Source organism: Acanthopagrus latus, chromosome 22 (assembly GCF_904848185.1).
Source record: "Acanthopagrus latus isolate v.2019 chromosome 22, fAcaLat1.1, whole genome shotgun sequence".
NCBI classification, from domain to species: Eukaryota; Metazoa; Chordata; class Actinopteri; order Spariformes; family Sparidae; genus Acanthopagrus; species Acanthopagrus latus.
Window position 1 is genome coordinate 5746015 of NC_051060.1, and position 24218 is coordinate 5770232.

Consider the following 24218-nt stretch of genomic DNA (forward strand, 5'->3'; position numbering starts at 1 on the left):
ACCTTTTGATTATAAATCGAAAATGTATCTAAATGAGCGTTCAATTGCGACAATCGAATTCAAATGCAGTATCAGAGATAACTGGATTAAACTAAACTGCTAACATTGCTAAAGATCCTTGAGCAATCTTCTTACTTTAATGGACAATTGTTAAATCACTAAAGTCTTTACTTTTGGCGAGTATCATTTGAAGTTATCCAACACTAACCTGCAAATAGATTACTGTTATAAGATACTATGTTCTTTTCAAATAAAGAATGTGAAAATGTAAATGACAGTTATCAGGGTTATAAAGGCCTAAGTTTGACAAAAGCACAGCTCTTAGTGCAGATTTATTTCATTGTTTTAATCAAACTGAATTTGTAGAATCGTATGGTTTCAGAGAACATTGTGGTTTGGCTTCAAATAAATACGTTAGCAATGTTACTGAAGTCACCACCATGCCTATATTTCAAACGTTACTTCTGTTACGTAACGTACGTGACACAATTTGACTACGTTAGTAATTTGATTTTCGCTTTCACCAGGATACTAAAAACGGTATCCTGACTACTTCAACTGACTTCCTCCTTTGCTGCAGTAATAATTACTACAGTTGCGAGAGTTTGTGATCTAACAATTAACTTAAATAAATGTCATAAATAGCTGATATGATGTTTTTCCACCTCCATTAGGGACTACAAGACATGATATCTCTGCCTCTCCGGATTCAGCTGCAACCACTCTGTATTGACTGCACCAACTATATGTAAGTACAATACTGAGTTGCCCTTTGAGGCTGCTAATAGGATAAGAAAATGTTCTTTTGAGATCAGGATGAAAAGACTGGAGGAGAAGATAAAAACTATGGGGTTCTAAATCTGAATTCATTAAGCGGTGATCGTCATTTTTGATGAGTGTCTAAATAGAAAATTAAAAGCCATGTAATGTTTTCAATTTATGCTTTGGTGAAATGTTTCACTTGATGGTAGCCTAAGGTAACCATATACGACAACATATCAAATTCTCCAGTTTTGCAACATTAAAGGAAGGTGAAAAGCTGGATCTACAAATAGGACATGCGCTCCTGCAAGTCCTCAGTGTTGTCCTCTGCCACCATGTTTAGTTTCTTGTGTACCTGATTTTCTCTGAAAGAAAGACACAACTAAAATAATCTTGAGACGTAATCCTGAAACACTGCTGACTAAGAGCAAGCAAAACATCCACAATTTTTCCCTGAAATGATTTGAAACCATAAATAAAAGGCTGAAAACGGAGTTGGGCGCTTTCTGCTGCCCAATATTTGTCCACCTTGTGTAGTGGGAAAGCTTTAATAATCTCCAGTAAAACATTTCGGGGAGCGTTTGGTGATGGGTGGCCCGCCCCTCTGGCTTAAAGCAATTAATTCAGCTTTCTGACATCAAACTCTCAGCTCGACAGCTTGGAGCTGAAATAAAAAAAAATAAAAAAAGAGGCAAGTTCTCCTGGGAACAGAGTAAAGATGGCAGGCTCCTTTCTCCACTGTTTGCTCAGTGGCTCTGAGAGCAATCTTCCCCCCAGCCTGAATGAAATGCGAGGGCACAAACAATGTGCCGGAGGAGAGAAAGGGCCGGCGGGGAATGAACAGTTTGGAGTATTTGCTCAGTGGAGGAGCCGCCACAAAGGCAGAGCCGAGGCGTTCCCATGAATCAAGGCGCCGTCTCAGGCGCCTTTTTGTTGTGGCGGGTCTGCGTCGCCAGTTATTAAACAACACTACATATAACTGGTTTCATGCCATTTAGAGGCTTTTCTCTGTAAAACTGTACAGTCAGGTGACCCGCTCTCACTTGTTTTATTTGGCTGGTTGACGTCGAGGCGGTTGGCTGAGTTTGGCGCTGCGCGTGGCGCTGCAGTTCAACTTCAAAACGGCTAAATATTCAGCCTGATATCCAGCGCTCATCGAGTGTCTCCGCACTTCAAACGTGGGAGAATGAAGACGACATTTAGGCCAATAACTCTGACGTTTAGCCGTAGTTGACCGTTGCCCCGCCAATTTCTATCCCCAAACCCCCAGACTCAGAGCTCTCTGGGTGGCCGGCCTGGAGGTCTGAAAGGCATCCAGATTGACGCTTAAGCTCTTTTCACCTTAAGAAAGCGTCATTGTACATCTCCATGAATGGCAAACTGCTGTTTATCTAAGATGGACCCGATTTTTTTTTTTTTTTTTTTAAGTATCTGCAGTTCAAAGACTTCGAGCTGCTGTGAGTCCACAAATTCACCGTTTGTTCTCATCACTCTGACGTCCGAGCGCGGAACTATTGCACTTGGCAGGATTTTAATGTCAAAGTCCTGTGATCTTGAAGTATGGAGGTTTATTTCATTTTTAGCATGGAATAAATATATTCGTATCCTTAAGTTTTCGATTAACTTTATACTAAAAATTTCAAATCTTGTAAAATCAAAATGAATCTTCAGATCTCAGATCAACTGATGACGGTCTGCTAACATTCTCGGTCTCCTCAGAGTCTCAAACTGGCAATATTGCGCTCTCAGAAAAGGTAACATGATGTGTACAACATGTCCATGCAGGGAGAATCCAGGGAAGATAAATGGGTAAAACATAAGACTTTAACTGAGGAGATAGCCCTTTGTGTCCCTTGTGAAACTAAAAGACAGTGCTAACTGATTTTAACTTCTGTCTTCAATTCATTTAACTTTTTTTAATGTTATGTAAGTAACGTAACATCATGTACTTTTAACTCTAGAAACTTGTCTTGTTGTTTGTTTTAATTAATTTTATTTGTCAAGCACTTTATGAAGCTTTGGAAAAGTTGCAACATTAAAGACACTTTTACTTACTCTTCTATTTAAAGGTCCAATTAGTAAGAAAGTCGCTTTTGTAATCTCATTTATGATTCGTCAGATACAAATGCTTTGGGATTGTAGATTAGGTCAGCCACCATTACAAAACATCGGTATTTTAAGAGTTGTGAATTCTTACAAAGTGGAACTTTTGTTGCCTAAATGCAACCAAACTGCAACCGTTTTGCACTGTTAACCACAAGTTTTTCCACAAGTCTTATTGAGGAGCCAAAATGGGAGCAAATATTGGACTTTGAGTCATTGGATGGACACAAATACCTGCCCAAATGAATGCTAATATTCTGGATGCAGATAGCTTTTTGCAGTGGGTTAGCCAGAGTTAGCCATAAGAGGTGATAATGTATCTGTCACTGCACTTCAAAAAACTGTTACTGTTGCTTTAAATACAGGTTAATGAACTTCTGAGCAATGACTATTCACATTACACTTTACTATTGGTTTGAATGTTTTATTCTCTATTATATATTTGCATATATCAAATAACTTCAGCCCAATTAATGCTGGTACAGAGCTGTGCTTGTGGTCTGGTTAGGTTTAGGCAAAAAAAAAAAAAAACAACAACTAAATGTTAGGGTCAGAAAAGATTGTGTTTGGCATAAAGTACTCGGTTCTGTCGCTACAAACATGACAGGAAAATGTTCTGACATCTTGTCAAAAATATCCAATAGTTTCATGAGTACAAATTTTGAAACACCGTCTCAAACAGCAATCTTTTGTTGCTGTAAGATCACCATTCCATCCTCCACCTGACATGAAATTCAGCTCATATATTACATTATCCAAGAGTAATGACACATTGTACAAATCTCTGTATGGGACATACGAAACGTAGAATTATAATGTAGTAAAGTACAATGCCGACATTTTGGGATTGACTAGGGAAGTACGTGTATGAAATGTTGAATAAACTTCAGCATATAAACTCTGCCCAGCTGCTATTTAAAAAAAAAAAAAAAAAAAAAATGAAGTTAAAATTACGTTTTTCATCATTATGTCATAATTTTAAGTTGCTCAGCAGTTTTTCAAGGGTTTACTAGAGTTGTATTCAAATCCTACAATGCATCAAATCACAGTCAACATGAAAGCCTCTGGTGTTTGACTCATGGCCTCGTGTCTCTCCTGAAGCCAACACAAAACACCGCAGATCCTCGGCGTCCACGCTGAGCCGCTGAACAAAGCGGAGCAGAGATGATGATTAACTGTATTAAAAAACCTGCTGCTGCCTCTGCAGACGGACGCAGCCTTGGGTTATCTGGCTGCTGCCACTCACTCTGCCCGGCCGAGGGAAAGCTGCTGAGCAAACACAGGTGGCTGCAAGTCAGGGAGGACACACTCTGACACACACCAACCCACAACAACAAGGACATTTCCTGGAGACTGCAGGGTTTAACCGATGGTGGGCTTTGAGGGCTGATATCACATTTCAATTGAGACAATTTGTTGGGAAATTTCTTCCTGGATCATTTTCACAGGATAAGAGAGGGAAGCGCTTCAGTTTGGGGGAGTTTGGGGTGGATTGCTTTTATAACCGAGACGTGGTTTTGCATCCTGAATCTAACGTCAGACTCCAAAGGTTTACATTAAGGAAAGATTATGGTTTCGGTTAAACGTCGACATGTGGCAGTGTCCCTGACTCAGTGGGAGCAATTTATCTTGACTGATTAATCAATACATAGAATCCTTCCAACATGTTTTCTTCCAAATGTATAATATGAAAGTATGATTAATGGGAGACACATCAGGAAGTGATGAGATACTATAAATAAACAAATACGAAAACTGCAGCCGCACTAGCAGCTCTGTGTGCAGCGCTTTCAGCTGAAGGCTAATGTCAGCAGGAGTCATCCCTTTGTTCCCGGGGTTCTGTATTTCGCAGATGTGTAAGGCACATAATGGGAACAAGACAAATGCTCTTATGTTCCTAGTGTTCTATGTTCCCTAAGTTCTTTGTCCCCAGGGTTAAGTTAGGGTTTTGAGTTGAACACAGTGGGAGAGTTAATGTGTTTTAACAGAATATTGGACTGGGGGAACATAGTACTTGGAGGAAGATAGCATTTGGGAATAAAGGATCATTGGAACTTAGGACCTTAAGAACTTAGGACCCTTGGAACACAAGGACTCAGGACCCTAGGAATATACAACCCAGGGAACTTAAGACCTTGGGACCTAAGTACCTCGGGAAAATAGGATCATAGAACCCTAAGAACATAAGACCTTGGGAACTTTGAAGTTTGGGAACTCAGGACCTTGGGAACATAGGACCTTGGAAAATAAGACCTTGGAAACATAGGAGTTTGGGATCTTTAGCCTTTTAAGCCTAGGACCCTGGGAACATATGACCTTAGGAACTAACAATGCTACATCTTAGGACCTGGGTAACATTGGATCTTTGGAACTTACGATCAAAACCGTCAGAACATAGGACCTTGGGAAAATAGAGACGCTGCTGCTAACATACTGTTGTATAGCAGGTATGTTGACTATATTTCATTGTTATAATTTAACATGTTAGAATGATAATGTTTGCTAACATCCACAGTTTGAGGATGAATTCTACGGTAGCCCATGGTTGTTATTGGTCTTGGTCAGATTTTTGGAATAATCGGAGTACATGATCAATCCTGGGAGCTCTTTGTCTTTATCCTGTCTGTTGTTCTTCCTGTAGATTTATATGATGCTGTCTGTAACTTCAGTACTGACGACAGGCAAAGGACTGTTAATTCAAATGTTACATAAATAATCCTAATAATGCCAATTAATACTACTCACTCCCATCCCAGTAATTCTCAGAAGGTGTTTGTTTTTGACACTGTTGAGTAACTTTCCCAGAACTGCAGCTAAAAACACAAAAAATTAGGATTCAGTTAAGATGGTGGCAGTGTCCCTGACTCAGTTTTCCTGGATCTTGCTGTATCTGATTGCTGTCCAGCTCACATGACCTCACCTTGACCTCCAGCACCATCCCGTCACGTCTCTCTGACATCCTTAAATAAACCAAATAAAAACACTCCCTGCCCTTTTTAGGTGAGAAGCGTCTGCTGGGTTTCACCCCGTCAGCAGTGTTTTTCTCTCTCTCTCTCTCTGGCGAGTTTGCTCCGGAAACCAATCGAGGGCCTGATAAAGCCAAGCGCAAATATGAGGAAGACGTTCATCAGCATGTGGAGGTTTACTCAGTGTACACATACTCTGATGGCAGCAGGAGAGGCTCGGCCGAGCTCTGCAGAGCAACCAGAGGTCTGAGGAGGACAGGGAGGCAGAGAGAACAACAGCAGCACAGACTCAGAAAAGTGTTGTAGACTGAGGGTGAAAAACTGATAAAAGAAACATAAAGTTGCACACCTTTATTAGTTATGTCATCCACCAGAGAACCAAACCCAGCACAGTAGTGATGTTTAAAAACTGAAGTTAGAAGGTAGTTTTTTAATGCAGACAAATGTCATAGAATTTCCACCGCAATAATAACACTCAAAAGGTTAAAAGAAACAAAGTTGTCACAGATATTGATAGTATTAATTTTATTTACGTTTTTTGCCACCAGGATGCTTTTAATTCAACTTTATGCATAACAAAGTCAAAGAGTTTCTTGTCTCATTAAACAGCTGCAATAATAGTTTTGGAACCTGAATTGTTTGACTTTGACTTTCTATTTCTTTTCTGTGGCAATTCTAGGCTCACACTATAAGACTGGGATCAATTTATGGGCTCTTTTATCAGTGTTGGAGTTAAAGATACAATATAATATGTTCAATTTCTGCATTAAGACTGCAAAAAAACAACTAGACCATAGTTCTATATTTTGTTGAGTTATGTACTTACATTATCCCAAATGTTTCCAGGAACTAGAGAGATCTGTAATGTTATTCAAGGTAAGGGTAGGTTGCATTTTGATCTCCTGTCGCTGTCACTTTCAGGAGAGAGTCAACAGCAAATGACGTCACATGAATGAAGTGAAACATAACATCATCTGTGAACGTTTCTGCCTGAGTGCAATAGATAGATTTACATCAGCAATGCTGGTTGTTTAACAATGAAGACAACAACTTTCATGATCCCACCCTTCTTATGTCTTTGTTATCTTTTGTGCATTAAAGCATTTTGATGCTAGCCCAGTGTAGCCCACGTCAGCTGCTGCCTCTATGTCACACTCGGCTGCCGTTTTGAGCTGAAATTGTGCCTGTTAGCATGTCAACAGTTTATCCTGTTAGCATGGTGACATTAGTATGTAATGCAGCATTGAGCGCGCGTAAGCTTGTTAGCATGCTAATGGCGCCGTGTTCAGCATGAGTAATCTGGTGAATTCACACCGAAAATGATCCTGTTGCTGACATCTGATGAAAGGATGTTGACCACACAGCAAGCCCCAATGATTTTATTTGATCACCTTGTTCTAAGCATATTAACATGAATAAAGATAGTACGGTTAAGGAAAACATTAAGCATCATGTGTAACATTCTTAAGTCAGACTGAGTCTATATCTAAAGGTACAGTACTTTGGTACAACCTGAACTCACCAAAGTCAATCTGATTCATCCATGAGGACAATTTCTTGGTCATTCGCTGAGATATTTCAGCCGGAACCGATATGGTGCGCAGAAATTACAGCCTCGCTGTCTAAACATGGCAGAGGCGGAAAGGCTGGTGTTTTCAGAGACAAAAGATGTGATTTTTCTGAGCCTCCGCAAAATCAAGGACAGTTCTGGATATTAAAATCACAACATGGTGTCAAGAGTAGAGATTAGAGACACTTAACATGAAAATTATGGTTGTGGTAATACATGTTTTAAGAGCACTGGTGAGGAAAATTCATACGACACAAGCCAATTTTTGGTAATCAGTCTCGTGTTTGGCAATATTGGCACGCATTTAAACACATATTTGTCAGACCACTGTTTGAGTTAAATGTTAAAAGGCCCCTTTTATTTCTTGGAGGGTGCATGCAAAGCTCGAGTTAGGACATCCCTCATATGTATGCATGTGTGTGTGTATGTGTGGTAAAAGCTCCTTGTCCAAACACAGCACCGCTGGCTAAGCTCTGACCTCGAGCTGCTCGGCATGCAGCCTTCCCATTATTCTTGGTCAGAGAGAGGTCATTATTATTCATAACAGGCTGATTGCTTTCTTGAGCAAACAGAGACGCTCAGCGAGTCCAGAGAACCTCCTCACACCTCAACGCAGATCTGTGCCTTTTGTTTTTGCCCTTCATTTTCCCTTCAGATGTCCTCGTGACTTACGTATTTGTCTCTCAGAAAACACATATATACTGTGTATATTTAATCATCATGTCCCCGCTCTTAATTAACGCTACATGATGTTTACACCAAGTGAAATGTTCAAATTGTTGGCAGATATCTAATGGATGGCTTTATGGTCCCTTTGGTCCTCACGAAGCAGTCCAATAAATCATCCTGCAAAACCACAGATAAGATAAACCTGAGCATTTCTTTCTGTTGCACTTTTGGTTTGTTTAGGTTGAATTGTCAATTTTTCTATTGTCACAGGGATTATAGTCTGGTTAGATTTAGGCACAAAACCACTTGGTCAGGGTTAGGAAAACAATCAGAGATAAAGCAGATCTGATTTTCGGTGAAAAAATGTTGGTTTTTGATGCCACAGTAAGGGCTGTAAATGTCTGCTGGTTTCCTTAAGAAACATCAAGTTTAATCAAAACATGAAGAGCTGGAAATATCCCCAGGTGTCCTTAAAATGTCCACGGGTGTCACTCCAACTGCGGTCTGTATCAGACTTTTTGAGCTCCTAAATATCAGTCTCAAAAATTCAATATCAGTCAGGCTATAGTTAGCACACTAACTTGCTAAACTAAGATGCTGAGTATGGTTAAAGGTCCAGTTCTATTTAGGCCCATTTGTATTTAATTTTATTTACTCATCTAGTGGTGAGGTTGCAGATTAGATCCAACTGAAAACCCCTCGTCCCACCCTCGCTTGTGCTGAATGGCGAGAACCACAAGAACAATTAGAAGAACAGCAACGAGAAGAGGAACAACAAGAAAACTGAGAAGAACAACAAGAAGAATGAAAACAAGAACAACATCAATGAGGAGAAGAACACTGAGAAGAACAACAACGAGAACGAAAACAAGAACAACATCAGTGAGGAGAAGAACAAGAAGAACAACAGGAAGAACAACAACAGTGGGAACAACAACAATAGGAACAACAACAACGGAAAGAACAGCAACAGGAACAACAAGGAGAACAACAACAAGAACAACAACAAGAAAAGAAAAGAAAAACAATGAGAAAAACAACAAGAACGTCAACAATGAGCAAAAAAAAAACAAGAATAAGAACAAGTACAATTACAACAGGAACAGCAACAGGTCCATTTACATTGTACTGGCTAATCATAAGCACGTTAGCATTTGTCAATATGAGCATGTTGTCAGGCTAGCATTAGCATTTAGCTCAGCCTCACAGAGCTTTGAGCATAGCTTTAGACTCTTAGTCTTGTTTGAAAGGGGAATAAACAAACTTTAAGCTTTGTTGACTTACAACAGGCCCATTGTGGCTTTAAACCACTTTCAACACAAAAACTCCCGTCAGAAACACAGACTCACATGTGACAGTTGGAAACAACAAGAGTCATGCTCAGAGATGTTGGAGGTATTTACGTATGCAAAAACAGCACAGTGAGTAACTACGTCAAAAGAACTTTTCTGTTTTTGATCCTGCATTCTTACATCACCATGTTCAGCTAAATACGTTGGTCGTAACGAACAACATCTGACTGGCTGTTAGCGAGGTTTTCCTGCGAGCGCTCCACCCTCAGAGTTTGAAGTGTTTAATATTCAACATGAGCTGGTGTAGAGGCTTGTTTGACCGTCCTGCATTGATCTCTTGTGTGTAAAGTTAATGAACAACCTGACGTGTCTGTAGACGTTATTTCTCTTCAGTCTCATGAAAAACTGCTTCACTGCCAACACACAGAGTGTCTCTCAGTAGTAAAGACTGGATGTTTTATGAGCGAGTCCGACTGAGCAGCGGGGAGGAGTGGTGTTCTTAGGAACGCACCCGAACCGTTCAGGTCAACTTCAGTTCCTGCAGCGATCTAACTCTTCTTTAAACTATTGTGTCGTGATGACAGGCAAGATTTTGATCACCACCGCTCACACTGAGGCACATTTAAATTTACAGACAAGGGAGTCGCAATGCAATTTCTTATTCACAAGAAAGGAAACCAACTTAATTCTGTAAATAAGTCAGTTTGAAGCTGCTTTTGTTTCTGATGAGACTGCAGGATTTAGTGAACTGTGATGCAAGGAACCAGACCATGACAGGACATTATGAAGAAAATTCAGTTATGAAGTCAATTATTAGCCAGAATTATGATAGTTAGTGATTTGTCTAGTAGTAGTGTTAAAAACTATTCCCAAGAATATTACAGGCCCCCTACATTTCCTAACAGAACACCATTATCTACATTTGCCCTGTACCACTGCATTGTTCTGACCCAGTGTTAGTGTTGTTGGGTTATTTACTTTTGATTATATTGCACTAATGTACTTGTTTTAGAAGTATTCTGTTGCAGTATGCTCAAGTTTAATCAAAAACATGCATTTTTTTTTTTTAAATTGCATATAGCATTCAAACTGTAAAGGATACACATAACACTAAACCACTAGTGTCCAGAGGAGGAGGAACTGTCTCAGTGTTTTACTTATGCAAAAGTAGCAATACACTGTAAAAAAATATATATCTAAATATACATAAATATCCCGTATTAAAAGAGAAAAAAAACAAAAGCAAAATGAAAATAAACTGTATAGGCCACCGAATAGCTTCGGCATGTAAATATTATACAACCATATATCATATTTTCTTATCATTATTAGATTATTCCTGACATATTTATATGTAAGCAGCATTTTACTGGATGACTAAGATGATATGAATATTTCAGGTTGTTTGGGGTTCTATACTTAGTTGTTGCAGCAGCTGTCTGTGGGGGAAAATGTGTTGACACTATGAACATGGAAGCCCTTACTTAATGTCTGTGAGCTATAATATTACATTAGATTAATTTGGTACATTCATTTGTCTGAAAGGACTCCGAACAAGTACATTTAAATAACAGTGTAATCATAAATCAAAGTAATGAGCAGCTGAAACAAACCTGTCGTAAGTGGACATGTTATTAATTTATCACAGGCCTATTCCACCCTTTAATACATGATAATAATTTGACTTCAGTTAGGCCAGACCAGTGTCTAAATCGCTAATACAATAACAGTCTGTTTGTCTGTATGTGAGAGATAAACATCAGTCAGTTAATGTGGATTGGCTCTTTGGTTATGGATGGACTGATCATCACTGAAGCGTGCAGTTTACATTTGATACTAACCTTCATTTTTTTTTTTTTTTTTTTTTTTTTAAGCTGATTAAAAGAGATTTCACCAAAATGACCAACTATTGGTCTGTCTAAACAGTCTGAAAAATAGGAAATGTATATAAAAAAAAAAAGTAAAATGGCTTTTACCATCTGAAGTTATTTTAAATTTGTAATCGAAACATTTTATGAGATTTGGAGGAAACACATCTTATATTTTCACCTTTTTTTTTTTTTTTTAAACGTTTGTTATTTACCATAATATTTCATTCAATGGAATCAGTCCCTTAAGTCCTTTAAGTTCAAATGCATCAAATGTAAAAAGATTTTAAAAATCATTAGCATATTTTGGGTTTTTGTGATTTATTTTTTTTTGTTACTTCCCCTGTCCTGGTTAACTTTACATATTCGATATACTGAATGTCCCTGACATATTTATTTATTTTATTTATTTTTTTGGTCAGTTCTTGCGTCAAGAGTATTTATTTATTAATCTATTTGAATAGTAAATAAAAGAGTGTCTGCTCTGTGAGGCTGCACTTGAGCTGAATGCTAATGTCAGCATGCTCACAATAACAACAGCAGGTATCTTCACCGTGATCGCCATCTAAGTTTCGAGTGAAAAAGTGTCCTTTTTGTGTCACATCAAACACTAGATGTTTTCCTAATACCTCTGACACTTAAACTACTTAACACGGTGCTGATAGATATCCTCCCATCCTCCCTCATCTGTGAGCCGCGAGCTGTTATCTGCTGCTAAACATCTCGTCTGTCTGATGTTAATGTGCTGTGAGAGGAGAACAGTTCACCTTGTCACTGTGTCATTGTTCTGGTCCTTATCTGCTGATTCATGGGTCTCTCTGTGACCCGCAGCTGATAATTAATCCATTTAGTGCTAATGATGAACTTTAAAGAGAGACACTGCCTCTTATTAACATATAGCTACAGTGTGTGGAGCTTAAAACAGGTTTTCACCAGTGATGGAACTTTATTTATCTCACTTCACTACATTTTGGAGGCAAATGTTGTCCTTCTTACAGCCACTACATTTATTTGATATCTACTTTGCTGATTACTTTCTGCATCAGAGCCAAAGCAGAGCGTTTTAAGATTAATTCATTTGAATCAACAATCACAAATTCCAGATATCGGTAAAACTTAAGTATCAAAAGCAATGCTGGCATCAAATGTGTCGAAAGTGCTACTTGACATTTTACCCTGCAGGCCGACTGATATTCTGCATTTTTCTGACTGTTGGTTCTAAATCTGATTTTTTTTTTTTTTCCTAGAATATTTCCCTCAAGAATGTAGTGAAGTGTCAGTCTGAAAATGTCAGCGATGAAGTGTACATTTACTATTACTCAACCACATTTATTGGACGACTTTAGTTCCTCACAGACTACATGCTGCATTAGAGCCAAAGCAGAGCATTCTTTAAATCAACTTTTTCATTTTAGATTTTTTTTTAAAAAGCACTGACTCCAAAAATCAGAAAAACACTGAAAATCAGATCCGATAATCATTTAAGCCTTTCTATACATACATGTAGATATATCATGTATAATTAACTTGACTTGCATTTTGATACTAAAATATATATAATATAATTAATAATATATATAAGATTAATGTTTTAACATTACCAAACAATGAAATTCTTTATAAACCATTTATGAAACAACTGTAAATGTTTAGAAACATGATTTAATGTTGATGAACTATACAGTCTTAATAAGTATTAATATTCTATCTTGTTTCTTGTCTTGTTTTCATTGTACCTGTCATTGAATCACAGTTTGCCTCATCATCATTGTTTAACTTGTCAATAAATTGACCATTATTAGTAACGGTTATAATCTAAAGTATACATTTAATGCTAATAAAATAACTTAACACTCGTTTTGAGGAAGAAATATCATTCCGATGATAAAGATCTTCACTGACAGATTTTTCTTTATGTGTGAACGAGCTGACCTTCAAGGACAGCTCAGTTTCATGCTGTTTTACTTTTATATGTGGCGGACCCTGCCACCTGTCTACCTTAAAACATTATTTTCATCCGAGAACAGCTTGTGGTATCACTTGTGGAAAAAATGAATATTTCCTGTTCATATTATTACCTCATTAATATTGTGAATGTTAACATTCATAGTTCCCAAAACTACATAGTGCTCCTTTAAGTAGGCCTACATTTAATATAGACAGCTTACTTTGAGACTTTTGGTCAATCAGGGTGACTAAAGTAATAAGTTAACATGATATCTCTATTTTTACTTAAGTGTGACTTTTAGGTTACACTGTTTTCAGATGATAACTTCTGTTTGCATGTGTGTGTTGTCTGTTGCATTAAAACAAATATGCAATATCTTATTTCAGATAAAGAGCACGCGAGTTCAGGCTCAGGAGAAATAAATAAAACAAAAAAGAGGTTTTCATATAAAGACTTTTATCTGTTGCACATGTACAAACACACAAATGAGAAATGTAGAATCGTGGAAAAAACATTTTTAAATCCTTCAGGCCTTCAACAAAAACACTTTAAGAGCCTCTTATAAATGTTTTTTGTTTTGTTTTGTTTTGTTTTTTGATTTTTACATTATAAAGTCCTTTCAGGTGGAGTTCATGATGGGCCTGTGGGTGTACACGCCGCGGTAGTAGCTGGTGTCAGTGTGCGCCGGATCCAGGCCGGTTTTGGCGGCCACCAGCGCCCCGGACACCGGGCAGCCGTAGCCTCCGTACGGCTCCAGTCTGTGGTGCTGCGGCTCGGACATGAGGTTGTTGATGGAGAACGGGTGGTTGAAGGAGTAGTGGTGAGGGTGGGCGGGGTAGTGGTCCGGCTTCAGGTGCGCGGCCTCGTGCAGCAGCAGCGGGTGGTGCTGGTGATGGTGGTGGTGGGTGAACAGGTGCTGCGTATGCGCGTGCGCGAGTGGGGAGGGCACGCGCACGGGGCTGGAGGGCTTGAGGTCGAGCCCGGCCGTCTTCACCTCCGACGCCGGTGGAGGGGAGGAGGAGGAGGGGGGCGGGGAGTCGGGCCCGCTGCCGCTGCTGGTGCTCACCGAGCCCCCCTCGGAGCCCGGCTTCCCCGCCGCCTCCTTCTCACCTGCCCCGGGATGCTTCCCGCACTTGAAGCGCTTCTGCCGCCGGAGGTAGCAGCCGTTCTCGAACATGTTCCCAGAGTCCGGGTGCAGGGCCCAGAAGGAGCCCTTCCCCGGTTTGTCCGGTAAGCGGGGCACCTTGATGAAGCAGTCGTTGAAGGAGAGCGAGTGTCGGATGGAGTTCTGCCAGCGCTGCTGGTTCTGCCGGTAGAACGGGAACAGGTCCATGATCCACTGGTAGATCTCGTTCAGGGTCAGCATCTTGCTGCCGGACTGCTGGATGGCCATGGTGATCAGGGAGATGTACGAGTACGGCGGCTTGGCGTGCGTGTAGCTCCTCCGGTACGGTTTGGGTTCTCTGGCTCGGAGGCCGCCGCAGGCCGGGCCGTACACCGGGCTCATCACCGGCATGCTGCCGTACGGCGGCGGGCTGATGGAGCTCATGTTCGGCGGCAGCGCGGCGCCCAGCCCCGTTATCCCGGCCCCCGGGCTCTGAGACACCCCAGCGGGCATCGACGAGTGGTTGACCCCCACAGGGTTCACGTAGTGCGCGTTCATGTGTCCGGTGCCGGTCATGCCAGGCGCGCTCATGTAGCTGTTCATAGAGTTCATGGAGAGACCGGAAGTCATGTTTCCTGCTGCAGAATAACACTGAGACACAGAAACAACACAAGTTCACACAACTGTTAATGCCCATTGTTTGTATACATATATGTATATCTATACACTATTTTATACAGGGGCAATTGACAAGAAATTAATTATATACTTGAATTAAAATCACAATTATATCAATAAACCTAGCTGTGATCAAGCAAACCAACAGTAGGCTGCACACAAGAACAAGCACCCGAAAATTAAACGAAATTTCCTTTTTAATCAACTTAGAAATACGTTTTTAAATCATAGACGCAAGTAGCTTAGCCTATTGATTATTTTCATTATGGATCTGCTGGTTATTTTTCGGATTACTTGATCAATTGTTTCGTCCAAAACACAAAGATATCTCATGAGACAATAAAACGCAGCACATCCTCCCGTCTGAGAGGAGGAAACGTTTGATATGTTAGTTTAGAAATGACTTAAATCATCTATATATATCAACTATTAAATCATTAGGTTATCAAAACAATTGACTGACAGATGGATTTGTTTTTCTTTCTACTGTAGCCTAAAGGCCTAATTGTAATACAGCCTACCAGCAACTGACTTGAAATTCTGTGGCTCCTTAAACATTATGTTGCTCTAATACATTTGTTTTAAATTATTTTTGGTGCATTTTTTCCATTCTCAAAGGACCAGCCTCATCATCATAGCCAAACATGCAGGCTGATCATCAGTGTCAGCCATATTCTATATAGTTGAGTATTAAAGGTTGCCTTGTGTTGTAAACTCCATGAATGATCTTAACAATCAACCTGAGATATTTAATCTGCATATTTAATTAGGTAGAGTGAATAGTGTTACTGTTTAGCCCCCACCATATTTTCTGCAGTTTTTTATTTTATTTTATTTAGACTGAGCATTTCTAACAAACTCAGAACGTTTCACTGTAAAATTACCTTTTTTTCTCTTTCCAGGAATCTTTCTTTAAATTATTAGGATATTACCGACCTTTCTCCTTACTTATACATATGAAAGGAAATACTGTTTAATTCCTCAGGGGCAAAAAAAGAGACAACAAAAGAAAAGTATTGCATTTAAATACTGCAATCTGCCCAAAAATGTTTTTACAGAAAGAGTTATCACACCGTTATTTGGTTAATTATTTTTTGTCTTTTATTCTAATTAATATTAATTATATCAAAATAGGCCTGAATAAATGATGATCTAACCTCTTCCTCAACACTGATTATGATGCTCTGATGTTCTTTTTTTATTTTGCAGTCTTTGCTCATCATGATGATGCAGTACATTTTATGGCAGGAGTCATTGTGTGGCAGTAACTACATTACTGTAACCAAAAGTCAAATAATCCTTTTTTTTAAAAAAAAAAAAACAAAACCCAAAACATAATAGGTAAAGAGAAGGTGAAGTCACTTGTTTCAAGAGCGAACAGCGTCTCAGTGGCATGATTAAATGTCCGCCTGCACTGGAAATTGAAGGAATTATCTCAAGAACAATTCAAGACTCTTAAAGAACATATAGGTGCGGATTTGAATAATAATAGAAATAATAATAATAAAAAAAAACTTTCATTATCAAATGAACAGGTTGGAGTTGATTCAAGACGTTTTTAAAACATTCACAACATTCTTTTTGCTCCAAAATTGGTTCCCTCTTATCTCTGATTTGAGTGCACTGCGGGAATTCAAGGTTAATGGTAATAAAATAATTCAAAAATATATATAAACATTAGCTAACCCAATAACGGGTAGCGCGAGAAACTACATTTTTAACTGCAAAACACAGATTAAAATGTTCTGTGAAGTGTATCTGTGACTTTAGATTAAAACGCGGAGGCTTGTTAAACAAACCTGGCCTATGTTACTCTGACTTGTATATAATAATGTAAATTCAGATGTTTATCTGCCTCCTCTGATAGATCCACTCTCAGCCTGCGGTCAGCAAGTTATAACATTCCCTCCGGACTAATGTGGCGGTAATCGGGTCAGATCCCTGCCGGTGTAGGGTGCACGGACCTCGGTCTCTCCGTAGTAGCCGCTCCCGCTCCAGTCCGGATGTTCGTGTCCCTCCATTTTAACGGCGCTCAGCATCGTGCACGCTCCAGCACGCGCTCATCCAAACAGCTTCGCACGAGGCGGGAAAACGCGCATGGAACGCACCTGTCCTCCAGGTACCGGCCGCTGGATCCTTGGCTGCTGAGACCCGGGACTGACTCGCACCTGCAGCGGCGGCTGTGACCGACTGACCGGGACCGACTCTGCTCACTGAGCCGCTGGCACCTGCGCCCGAGCTGCTGCCGGAGCCAGCGTCCAATCAGATCGCTCCGTCAGCCCTCCTCGAGCTCGCGAATTAAATATTCAGTCAACACCTCGGCACGAGCAGGAGGGAGGTGTGGGTTACTTAAGTAGAAGTACTCATATCACACTAAAATACCCTGTTATACATATGTATGATCAGCAAAATGTACTTAAAGTATTAAATGAAAAGTACTCATAGCCTACTGTATAAATACTCTGTTTAAGTTAAGTACGATCAGGGAAAATTGCTATTGAAAGTAAAAGTACTCATACCAAACTGTAAAAGTACTCTGTGATAGGTTAAGTGTGATCAAGAAAATGTACTCAGGGTATCAAAAGTGAAAGTACTCTGATCACACTAAAAGTACTCTGTTTCAAGTTAAGTAGGATTTGGAAATGTGTTTTTACTCAAATGCTGTACTTAAGTTTGAGTAGTTCCATTTTCTGGTACTACACGCCTCCATTCAGCTACATTCTGGAGGCAAATATAATGTACTTTTCACTCGATAATCTTAGTTACTGACCTCAGTTACTAGTTACTTCGCATCAGGGCCAAAGTGACACATTATAAGATTAATTTGAAAAAGGAACTGAACACTGATATTGATCATCAGCCAGGCTGATAATTGTTTGACAGACTTCTCTGTGTAATTTACATGAACTTATAATAATTTTAATAATAAGTATGATTGATATCAGATACTTTCACTCAAGCACGTTTACCAAAGTACTTCAACATGATATCTTTACTTTGTAAGACCTGAGGACACTTTTTACTACACTGGAAAATGGAAATAGTCAAGTAAAAGGACAATCACTTCAAAACTGTACGTCAATGCAGTACTTGAGTAAATGTACTTAGTTACATTATATAATTGAATGATTATAATACATTTAGTAAAAAGCCTGTATTTATGATTATAACTCAGTGTACAGTGAAGTATTTCTACACTAAGTGCTTCTTCTGTCACTAACAATTCAAACTAGAATTGATCACAGACTGTAAATGCGTTGAACAGGGTTCGATTTCACAAAAACCTTATCTTTTATAACTTCAAAGTTCAAAACAATCTCAAAGCTGTTTTTTTGTTTTTTTTGTCCTTTATTTTGTGGATGAAAGTGACTTTTTTTTTTGTGAATCTACTTTCCTTTAACTCTCCACTGTTGTCTTCACTGCTTTTCCCTAAAATGACTCTCAAACTCTCCCATGACTCCTCCTGCTGCAGTGCCTTCTTGTCTGTTTTATACTCGTAGAAATTGATCTTTGTGTTGTTTTAGATAAACTTAAACGTCCCACAGTTTGGGTCTCATGTTGTACAATGCTCTGTTCTAGACCGAGACTGTCTGGGATCCTCCTCCTCCTCCTCTTCTTCTGCAGGTTTTACTGTTTGCGGTCGGACCAAGTGTATTTACCTGGTGATGAATCTGAAAAGACGAGCGGGCGGACGGTACACACAGCCGAGGTGAAGACACAAGAGACGCTGGACCACCATGCTCTCTGCACACATAGACCTGTCCTCCCTGTGTGGACGTCAAACAACCCAAATATTTTCACCTTTTGTGTCCAGCGAGAGACTTAGACTGTCAGGCGGGAGAGAGGGGGCTGAAATTCTTCGGTTTGAGGTCATCCGCTGCTGCGAAAATCTGCTGAAGCAACAAAAGTTAAGACTCTTTCTTTTAAAATAAGCAATAAACACAATAAAAGTTACAACATTTTCTAAAAAATACACAAAATCTGAACTTTTCCTGGAGCAGTGATGCAGGAGAGGAAACCTGGACCCTCCACTAGTTATCTGTATGTAACTGAATCACAAGCAACTGTGCTGGTTCTGAGCAGTGGTGCATGTAACTGAGCACATACTCGAGTACTGTACTCAAGTGTAAACTGTTGTTTACCGTGACATCTCAGAGGCAAACAGTCACAATTCTGCCTCTGTAGTGCAGCAGAATTACAAAGCTGCATAAAATGGAAATACATAAGTAAAAGTATAGTTATCTTGAAGTATTTGAGTAAATGTATGCAGTTACTTTCCACTTCCACTCTCATTGATATCCATCACTTTTATCTTCTATTGATGGTGATTGTTGACGCCTGATGTTTACATGAGGTGGTGTTGATGAATCCTGCCGCAGCTGAAGACAACATGAGTGTTATAGAGACATTTCATTAATGGTGATGATTTTTCTTGATTAGCTGTTAAAAATCATCATCAATCATAATCTACAGACCCAGAACCTGAAATCATCAGTTCTGTTGGCATTTTTGCTTGAGAAAGGTTACGTATTCGATGAATCAACTTGATTATTGTTGCACTAGAATTGTTGTGATTGTTCAGAACTTGAGTTAGACAGTCTGATGGCTGCAGCAGGTAAAGATTTACTTTTACTCAACTATATTGATTTGATAACTTTAGTTACTTGTTACTTTGCAGATTACATGTCGCATCAGAGCCACATTAAGCCAAGTAATTTATTTGAACAGCAATCAGATTTTTAAAAACACTGAATCTGACATCAGGAAAATGCTCAGTATTAAATCTGATAATCAGTCCACCCAATGTCTAGAGTATATACAGACATGACAATATATGCAGGAATTACTTTTACTTGATACCTAACTACATCTAACATTAGATACTTTAAGTAATAGTACAAGTACAATTTGTATGAGTGAATTTCACTGCTACCAAAGTCATGTATAATGTGACATCTTTACTTTTACTCACGTGCGAACTTTGGATCCTGTTAACTACATGGACTAAAATGTAAAATGGCCATAGCTTACCTTGCCTTTTTTTCTTGGCTGCTGAGACTCATGGGTAATGTAGTAATGTCTAACATTCAAAACTAACAGACAATAATCCAACAGCGCTGTTATATTTTCTATGAATGACGTGTGTCCAAAACATTAAAGTTATCAGTCAGATTTCACTTTCTTCCCTCGCTCTAGCAAACTTGAACCTGCTGCAGTAAACTGATGTGTTTGTGACTCAGGCAACCAAATATTGTCATAGTTTAGCATGTGCAGCTGCTGGGAGTCCTGAGAGAGCAGCGCCTGTGAGACTCTCCACATGCTGCATAATCTAACCTGCAGCAGGTGATCACTCACCTGAGAGAATACTGACTCTGCATGAAGAAAAATATTTTACAAAACCCCACAATTTATTTGTTTTCCCTCAGAAAAATACCCCAAAACAGAGGGGTCTGCTTATTATTTAGCATTTTCTTTGCATGTTTCATGAGTTATTTTAATGACTTGATTTGGCTTCCTGTGCGTGATTTGCACTGAACAATAACCGCCCTCACTGTGTTCATAAACCTGCACACTTTGCTCAGGTGAATCTGCATCTTTTCGTCCGGTTCTTGCAGGTACACTTCTCAGGTTTAAATAAACTTTCCTCTCATTTAAAACCTCTGAGAGCTGCGGCTCATTGTGACCACGCTGACACCTGCTGGTGAGCTGCTGAAACTACAGCCGAATGGAACCTCAGAGCAGTGTGGGCACAAGAGAAGGGCGGCTGTGGATCTTTTTGCAGGTGTGTGAGTTGATGCACCCGTTTGAAAATGACAATGACGTCTGTCATTTCTTTAGGATGTTTAAAAAAAAACAGAAAGGTCCCAAATCACAATGTCAAAGGCAAAGCACTTCTTCTTTTCATTTGTGTTGTTTATTTTGCTATCATCGATGTTCGCTATGAATACACATACTATATCTTTAATTGTTCGAAGCGTAATGAAAAAATCTGCTCAACTTTACATTACAAAGATTAACTCAATTTAATGGTACAGCCTTGTTACCTGGGCATGTAATAACCCAATAAATGGCATTGTTTCAGCAAAGTGATTAGAACCCACACACTCATTTATTTTATCTCTGCTTTTTTTCGTTTTCCCTAATACAGTACCCAATGTTGATTCATTCATTCATTCATTCTGGTTCCCTTTAATAAGTGTTGATCGCCTAACATTTTCGTTTATATCGTTTTGTTTGTTTTGTCTTTCCTGCCCACACTATTTCAGCTTTGATAAGTAAATGTTCTTTTTTGTCAAGTAAAACATTTTTCTCTTAATAGTAAGGTACCAGGAGTGGTTTAGTGGTCATTAAAATAAAAAATTGATTGATTTTAAAAAAGGGAATAAATGAAGATGTTTTATTATTATTACTAATAGCAGTAGCAGTCGTTGAAATAGTGTGCAGAGGCGATAACAGGTTTTTTAAACAACAGCAGAGATCGTCTGTATGGCTGTATGAGAAAGCGCACAACACTCTACTACTGTTGTCGATTTTTTTGTACCAACCGAGCTTCCGTACTCCGGAAGTAGCGTCTGATAGCTGTTCTTGTACATCACAGATGGTATAACACAAGGGCAGAGGGGGAACTCTGGCGTTATTTAACAACTTTTAGCGTTTAAATTTATTCATTAGACTGTCTGAGTTGTTTTCTTTGCCACGAATCTGAAGGTAAGGTTATTTTAGAGACTGAAGAGACCGTGAGGGCCACTGTTGACTCAGGAAGGTTCAAAATGTTTGCTAACAAATTAGCAACGAGCCTGTAGCTCATGTTCATCATGTCTGTATGATGAGGAATAGATAAACGTTGTGTTCATTCATTGTTTTTCAAGTTACCTCGTGGTTGAATTGACTGTCATTAGAAATCACTGCTACTGTAGTCACTGTTGCTTTGAATGCATGAAAATGAATTTGATAAATAATTTATTTGGACGACCGTTGAATAAAAGTGTAAATAAAATACTGTTCCTTTTTAGTAGTTTGTTGGGAGCGTTAACGTTAGTACTTTTAATGATAATAGTCATAGTGTTACTACTTATAAAGTACTTAAGTTTTCTTAATTTAACTTTGATTAAGTTTCAAGTTGTTTTACACAGGTTAGATCATGGCTGAAACATTCCAGGACTAATTGTATCAGTGAGACAGACTATGTTTATGTTGGAGGCTGTGACATGCAGAGAATCACAATGAAATAATCTTAAATCAAAAGCAAAATACATCAAGTAATGCTGAAGGCTTGCACAATATGAATTATTGCAGTAGAACTAAATTTCTATTGAAGGAAGTCAATAGAACATAATGGAAATCTCCACAGTTAAATTAGGTAGGGGAGAGTGGGGTACTTTATGCCAATTTTTACTTAAAGTGCCTTTAAAGCAAGGGGATTACAGTAATGCCTCCAACTAAAATATGTACATATAGTTTAGGAAGTTGTGCATCCCTGGGAACAATCACTTTGGCTCTTAACTAAACTGTTTGAGAAAAATAGCTTTAGAAAAAAAGTGGTTTTGTAGATGGAATACGCTGGGGTAAATTATGCCATATATAATTTAAGTAAAACAGATCATTTTAATCTCACAAATGACAGTGCTGTTTAAAAGCCAGACAAATTTGTATGGTCTTCCCCTGTTTCACCTCAAAAGGAGTTGGAACCCTGTCTGTCTTCCGTTCGTATTTGCATAGCATGATGGATTTTGGTCTAAAATTAAGAATGTCACATAGTTTTAGTGATCAAATGTAAGAATACAATGTACAATGACAATAAAACACAACAAAGTAATGCTTTGTAAATAATCATAAGTTGGCCCTTTGGCACAAAACATCCCAAGCCCACCATTTTGAAAAAAATGCATCCCTCAGCTGTTTTGAGCTAGCATCATGTTAACTGTATAGACTCATGGTGTAGCTTACTAAAATATGTGTGAACTGTTTTCAAAATTGCCTATAATTGTTCAAACACAGCAATCAGAAAACCTTGATCATAGAAATTTAACTTTGGAGGGCAAAAAATTGTTTTTTGAACTTAAATGTGCTCACCTCTCAAGACATGTGTCTCCCTTTGCAGGATGAGTGAAATGGATGCCTCTTCAAAAATATGTGGTCACATGACCAACAACGTCTATGGTTTTCTAGATAACAGGGGTGGCACTACTTGCCCCTTGGCACAAATTAACCCACTCTATAAGAAGTTTTTTTCTCAATTAATTAGTTCATTGTTATCAAATGTAAGAAAATTGAGGTGATCCTTAAATTCCTTTAACCTTCTGTTAATTGAGTAATCAATTAATCCACTTATCATTTAAGCCCCATTTAATAAATAAATAAAAGATTTATGGGATTTCTTGGATGCTTTTTAAAATCATGCACTGATTTATCCTCTGACTCTTTTCAAGTGCATAAAGAAACAAGATGTTAACTGTGATTATCTCTCACATCCAGGTTTATGTCTTTCTAAGTTGGTTTTCATAGCTTACTGAAATGAATAGACTGTGTTGGTTGGCAGAAATAAAGTTTTGTTTCTGTGTGTCGATCTGTCCTCAGATGCCTCCAAAACCTCTGGCGCCTCTGGCCAAGAAGCTGATGAAGGGAGTGATCGCTCTGGAGCTGGCGGGCGTCTTCGGGGTGTACGGTCTTTTTCACATGATGAACAACAGTCGAGGTAAAACACTGACAATAACTATTGTCAGACACAAACTGAAGAACACTTAAACCTGTGTTGAGTGACTTTATATTCTCTAAAAAATTAATGTTTAATTTCCTCCACCTGCAGACTTCAGGAACACCATGAACAGAAGGTTCCCATCAGTGTTAGAAGGTGAGCAGATTTAGATATTTCTCCTCCACTGTGGATTTGTTTTTGACTAAATGTAGTGTTGCAGGGTGTTGATGTTTGATCCTGATTTAGTCACTAAACCTGCTTAGAAAAGGAGCCATATTTATTTCATGTAGCTGCTCTATTGTGAGTGAATACCGAGGTCAGTGTTATTTTAAAAGGATCTGATTGTAAGCTATGACCTTCTGCAGTGAACTCATGATGCATCCAATGAGTTCTTCAAAAAGAAAACCTCCCAGCTGGAATGATTAATTGATTAGCTGTCAACTATTAAGTTTAATTTACATTCTTTAAAAGAAAAAAGTTCATTCTCTGAACTTCTGCAGCTTCTTAAATGTGAATATTTGCTGGTTTATTTCTTCTTCTATGATGGTAAACTGAATTTCTT

At 38.8% G+C, this 24218-nt stretch overlaps 2 protein-coding genes across 11 annotated transcripts in view; one reads left to right on the forward strand and one right to left on the reverse strand.

The window, feature by feature from the left end:
- The window catches only part of LOC119012642 (protein CEBPZOS-like), a 41037-nt gene that overhangs the window by 16273 nt on the left and 546 nt on the right, over positions 1–24218 (forward strand). Inside the window, exons 3-8 of one of the 8 annotated variants that reach the window (XM_037086638.1) lie at positions 675–748; positions 18541–18670; positions 18776–18868; positions 20577–20743; positions 23539–23656; positions 23768–23812. In XM_037086638.1, the coding sequence (XP_036942533.1) occupies positions 20687–20743; positions 23539–23656; positions 23768–23812 (220 nt within the window). In that variant the 5' untranslated portion in view covers positions 675–748; positions 18541–18670; positions 18776–18868; positions 20577–20686. Of the gene's footprint in view, positions 1–674; positions 749–18540; positions 18869–20576; positions 20744–21495; positions 21670–23538; positions 23657–23767; positions 23813–24218 lie in introns of those variants that run through there. The other 7 variants (XM_037086641.1, XM_037086637.1, XM_037086639.1 and 4 more) reach the window with 7 other exon arrangements.
- On the reverse strand, positions 13690–17487 carry LOC119012640 (hepatocyte nuclear factor 3-beta-like). Of its 3 annotated transcripts, none has more exons than XM_037086634.1 (2): positions 16926–17487; positions 13690–14934 (listed from the first exon to the last, which is right to left on the reverse strand). In XM_037086634.1, exons 1-2 carry the CDS (start codon positions 16998–17000, stop codon positions 13798–13800), a joined length of 1212 nt encoding a protein of 403 aa, XP_036942529.1. In that variant the 5' UTR covers positions 17001–17487; the 3' UTR covers positions 13690–13797. The 3 variants fall into 3 exon arrangements, with proteins under 3 accessions (XP_036942529.1, XP_036942531.1, XP_036942530.1); XM_037086636.1 differs by having other exon boundaries at positions 13690–14878; positions 16926–16965; XM_037086635.1 differs by lacking the exon at positions 16926–17487 and adding an exon at positions 15256–15332.

Bases quoted from the DNA above. Each gene is read 5' to 3' on its own strand.
- LOC119012640 (XM_037086634.1), bottom strand. From the start codon at position 17,000: ATGCTGAGCGCCGTTAAAATGGAGGGACACGAACATCCGGACTGGAGC. The intron at 14,935-16,925 runs GTCCGTGCACCC...TCTGTGTCTCAG, and splicing joins GCTACTACGGAGAGACCGAG to TGTTATTCTGCAGCAGGAAA.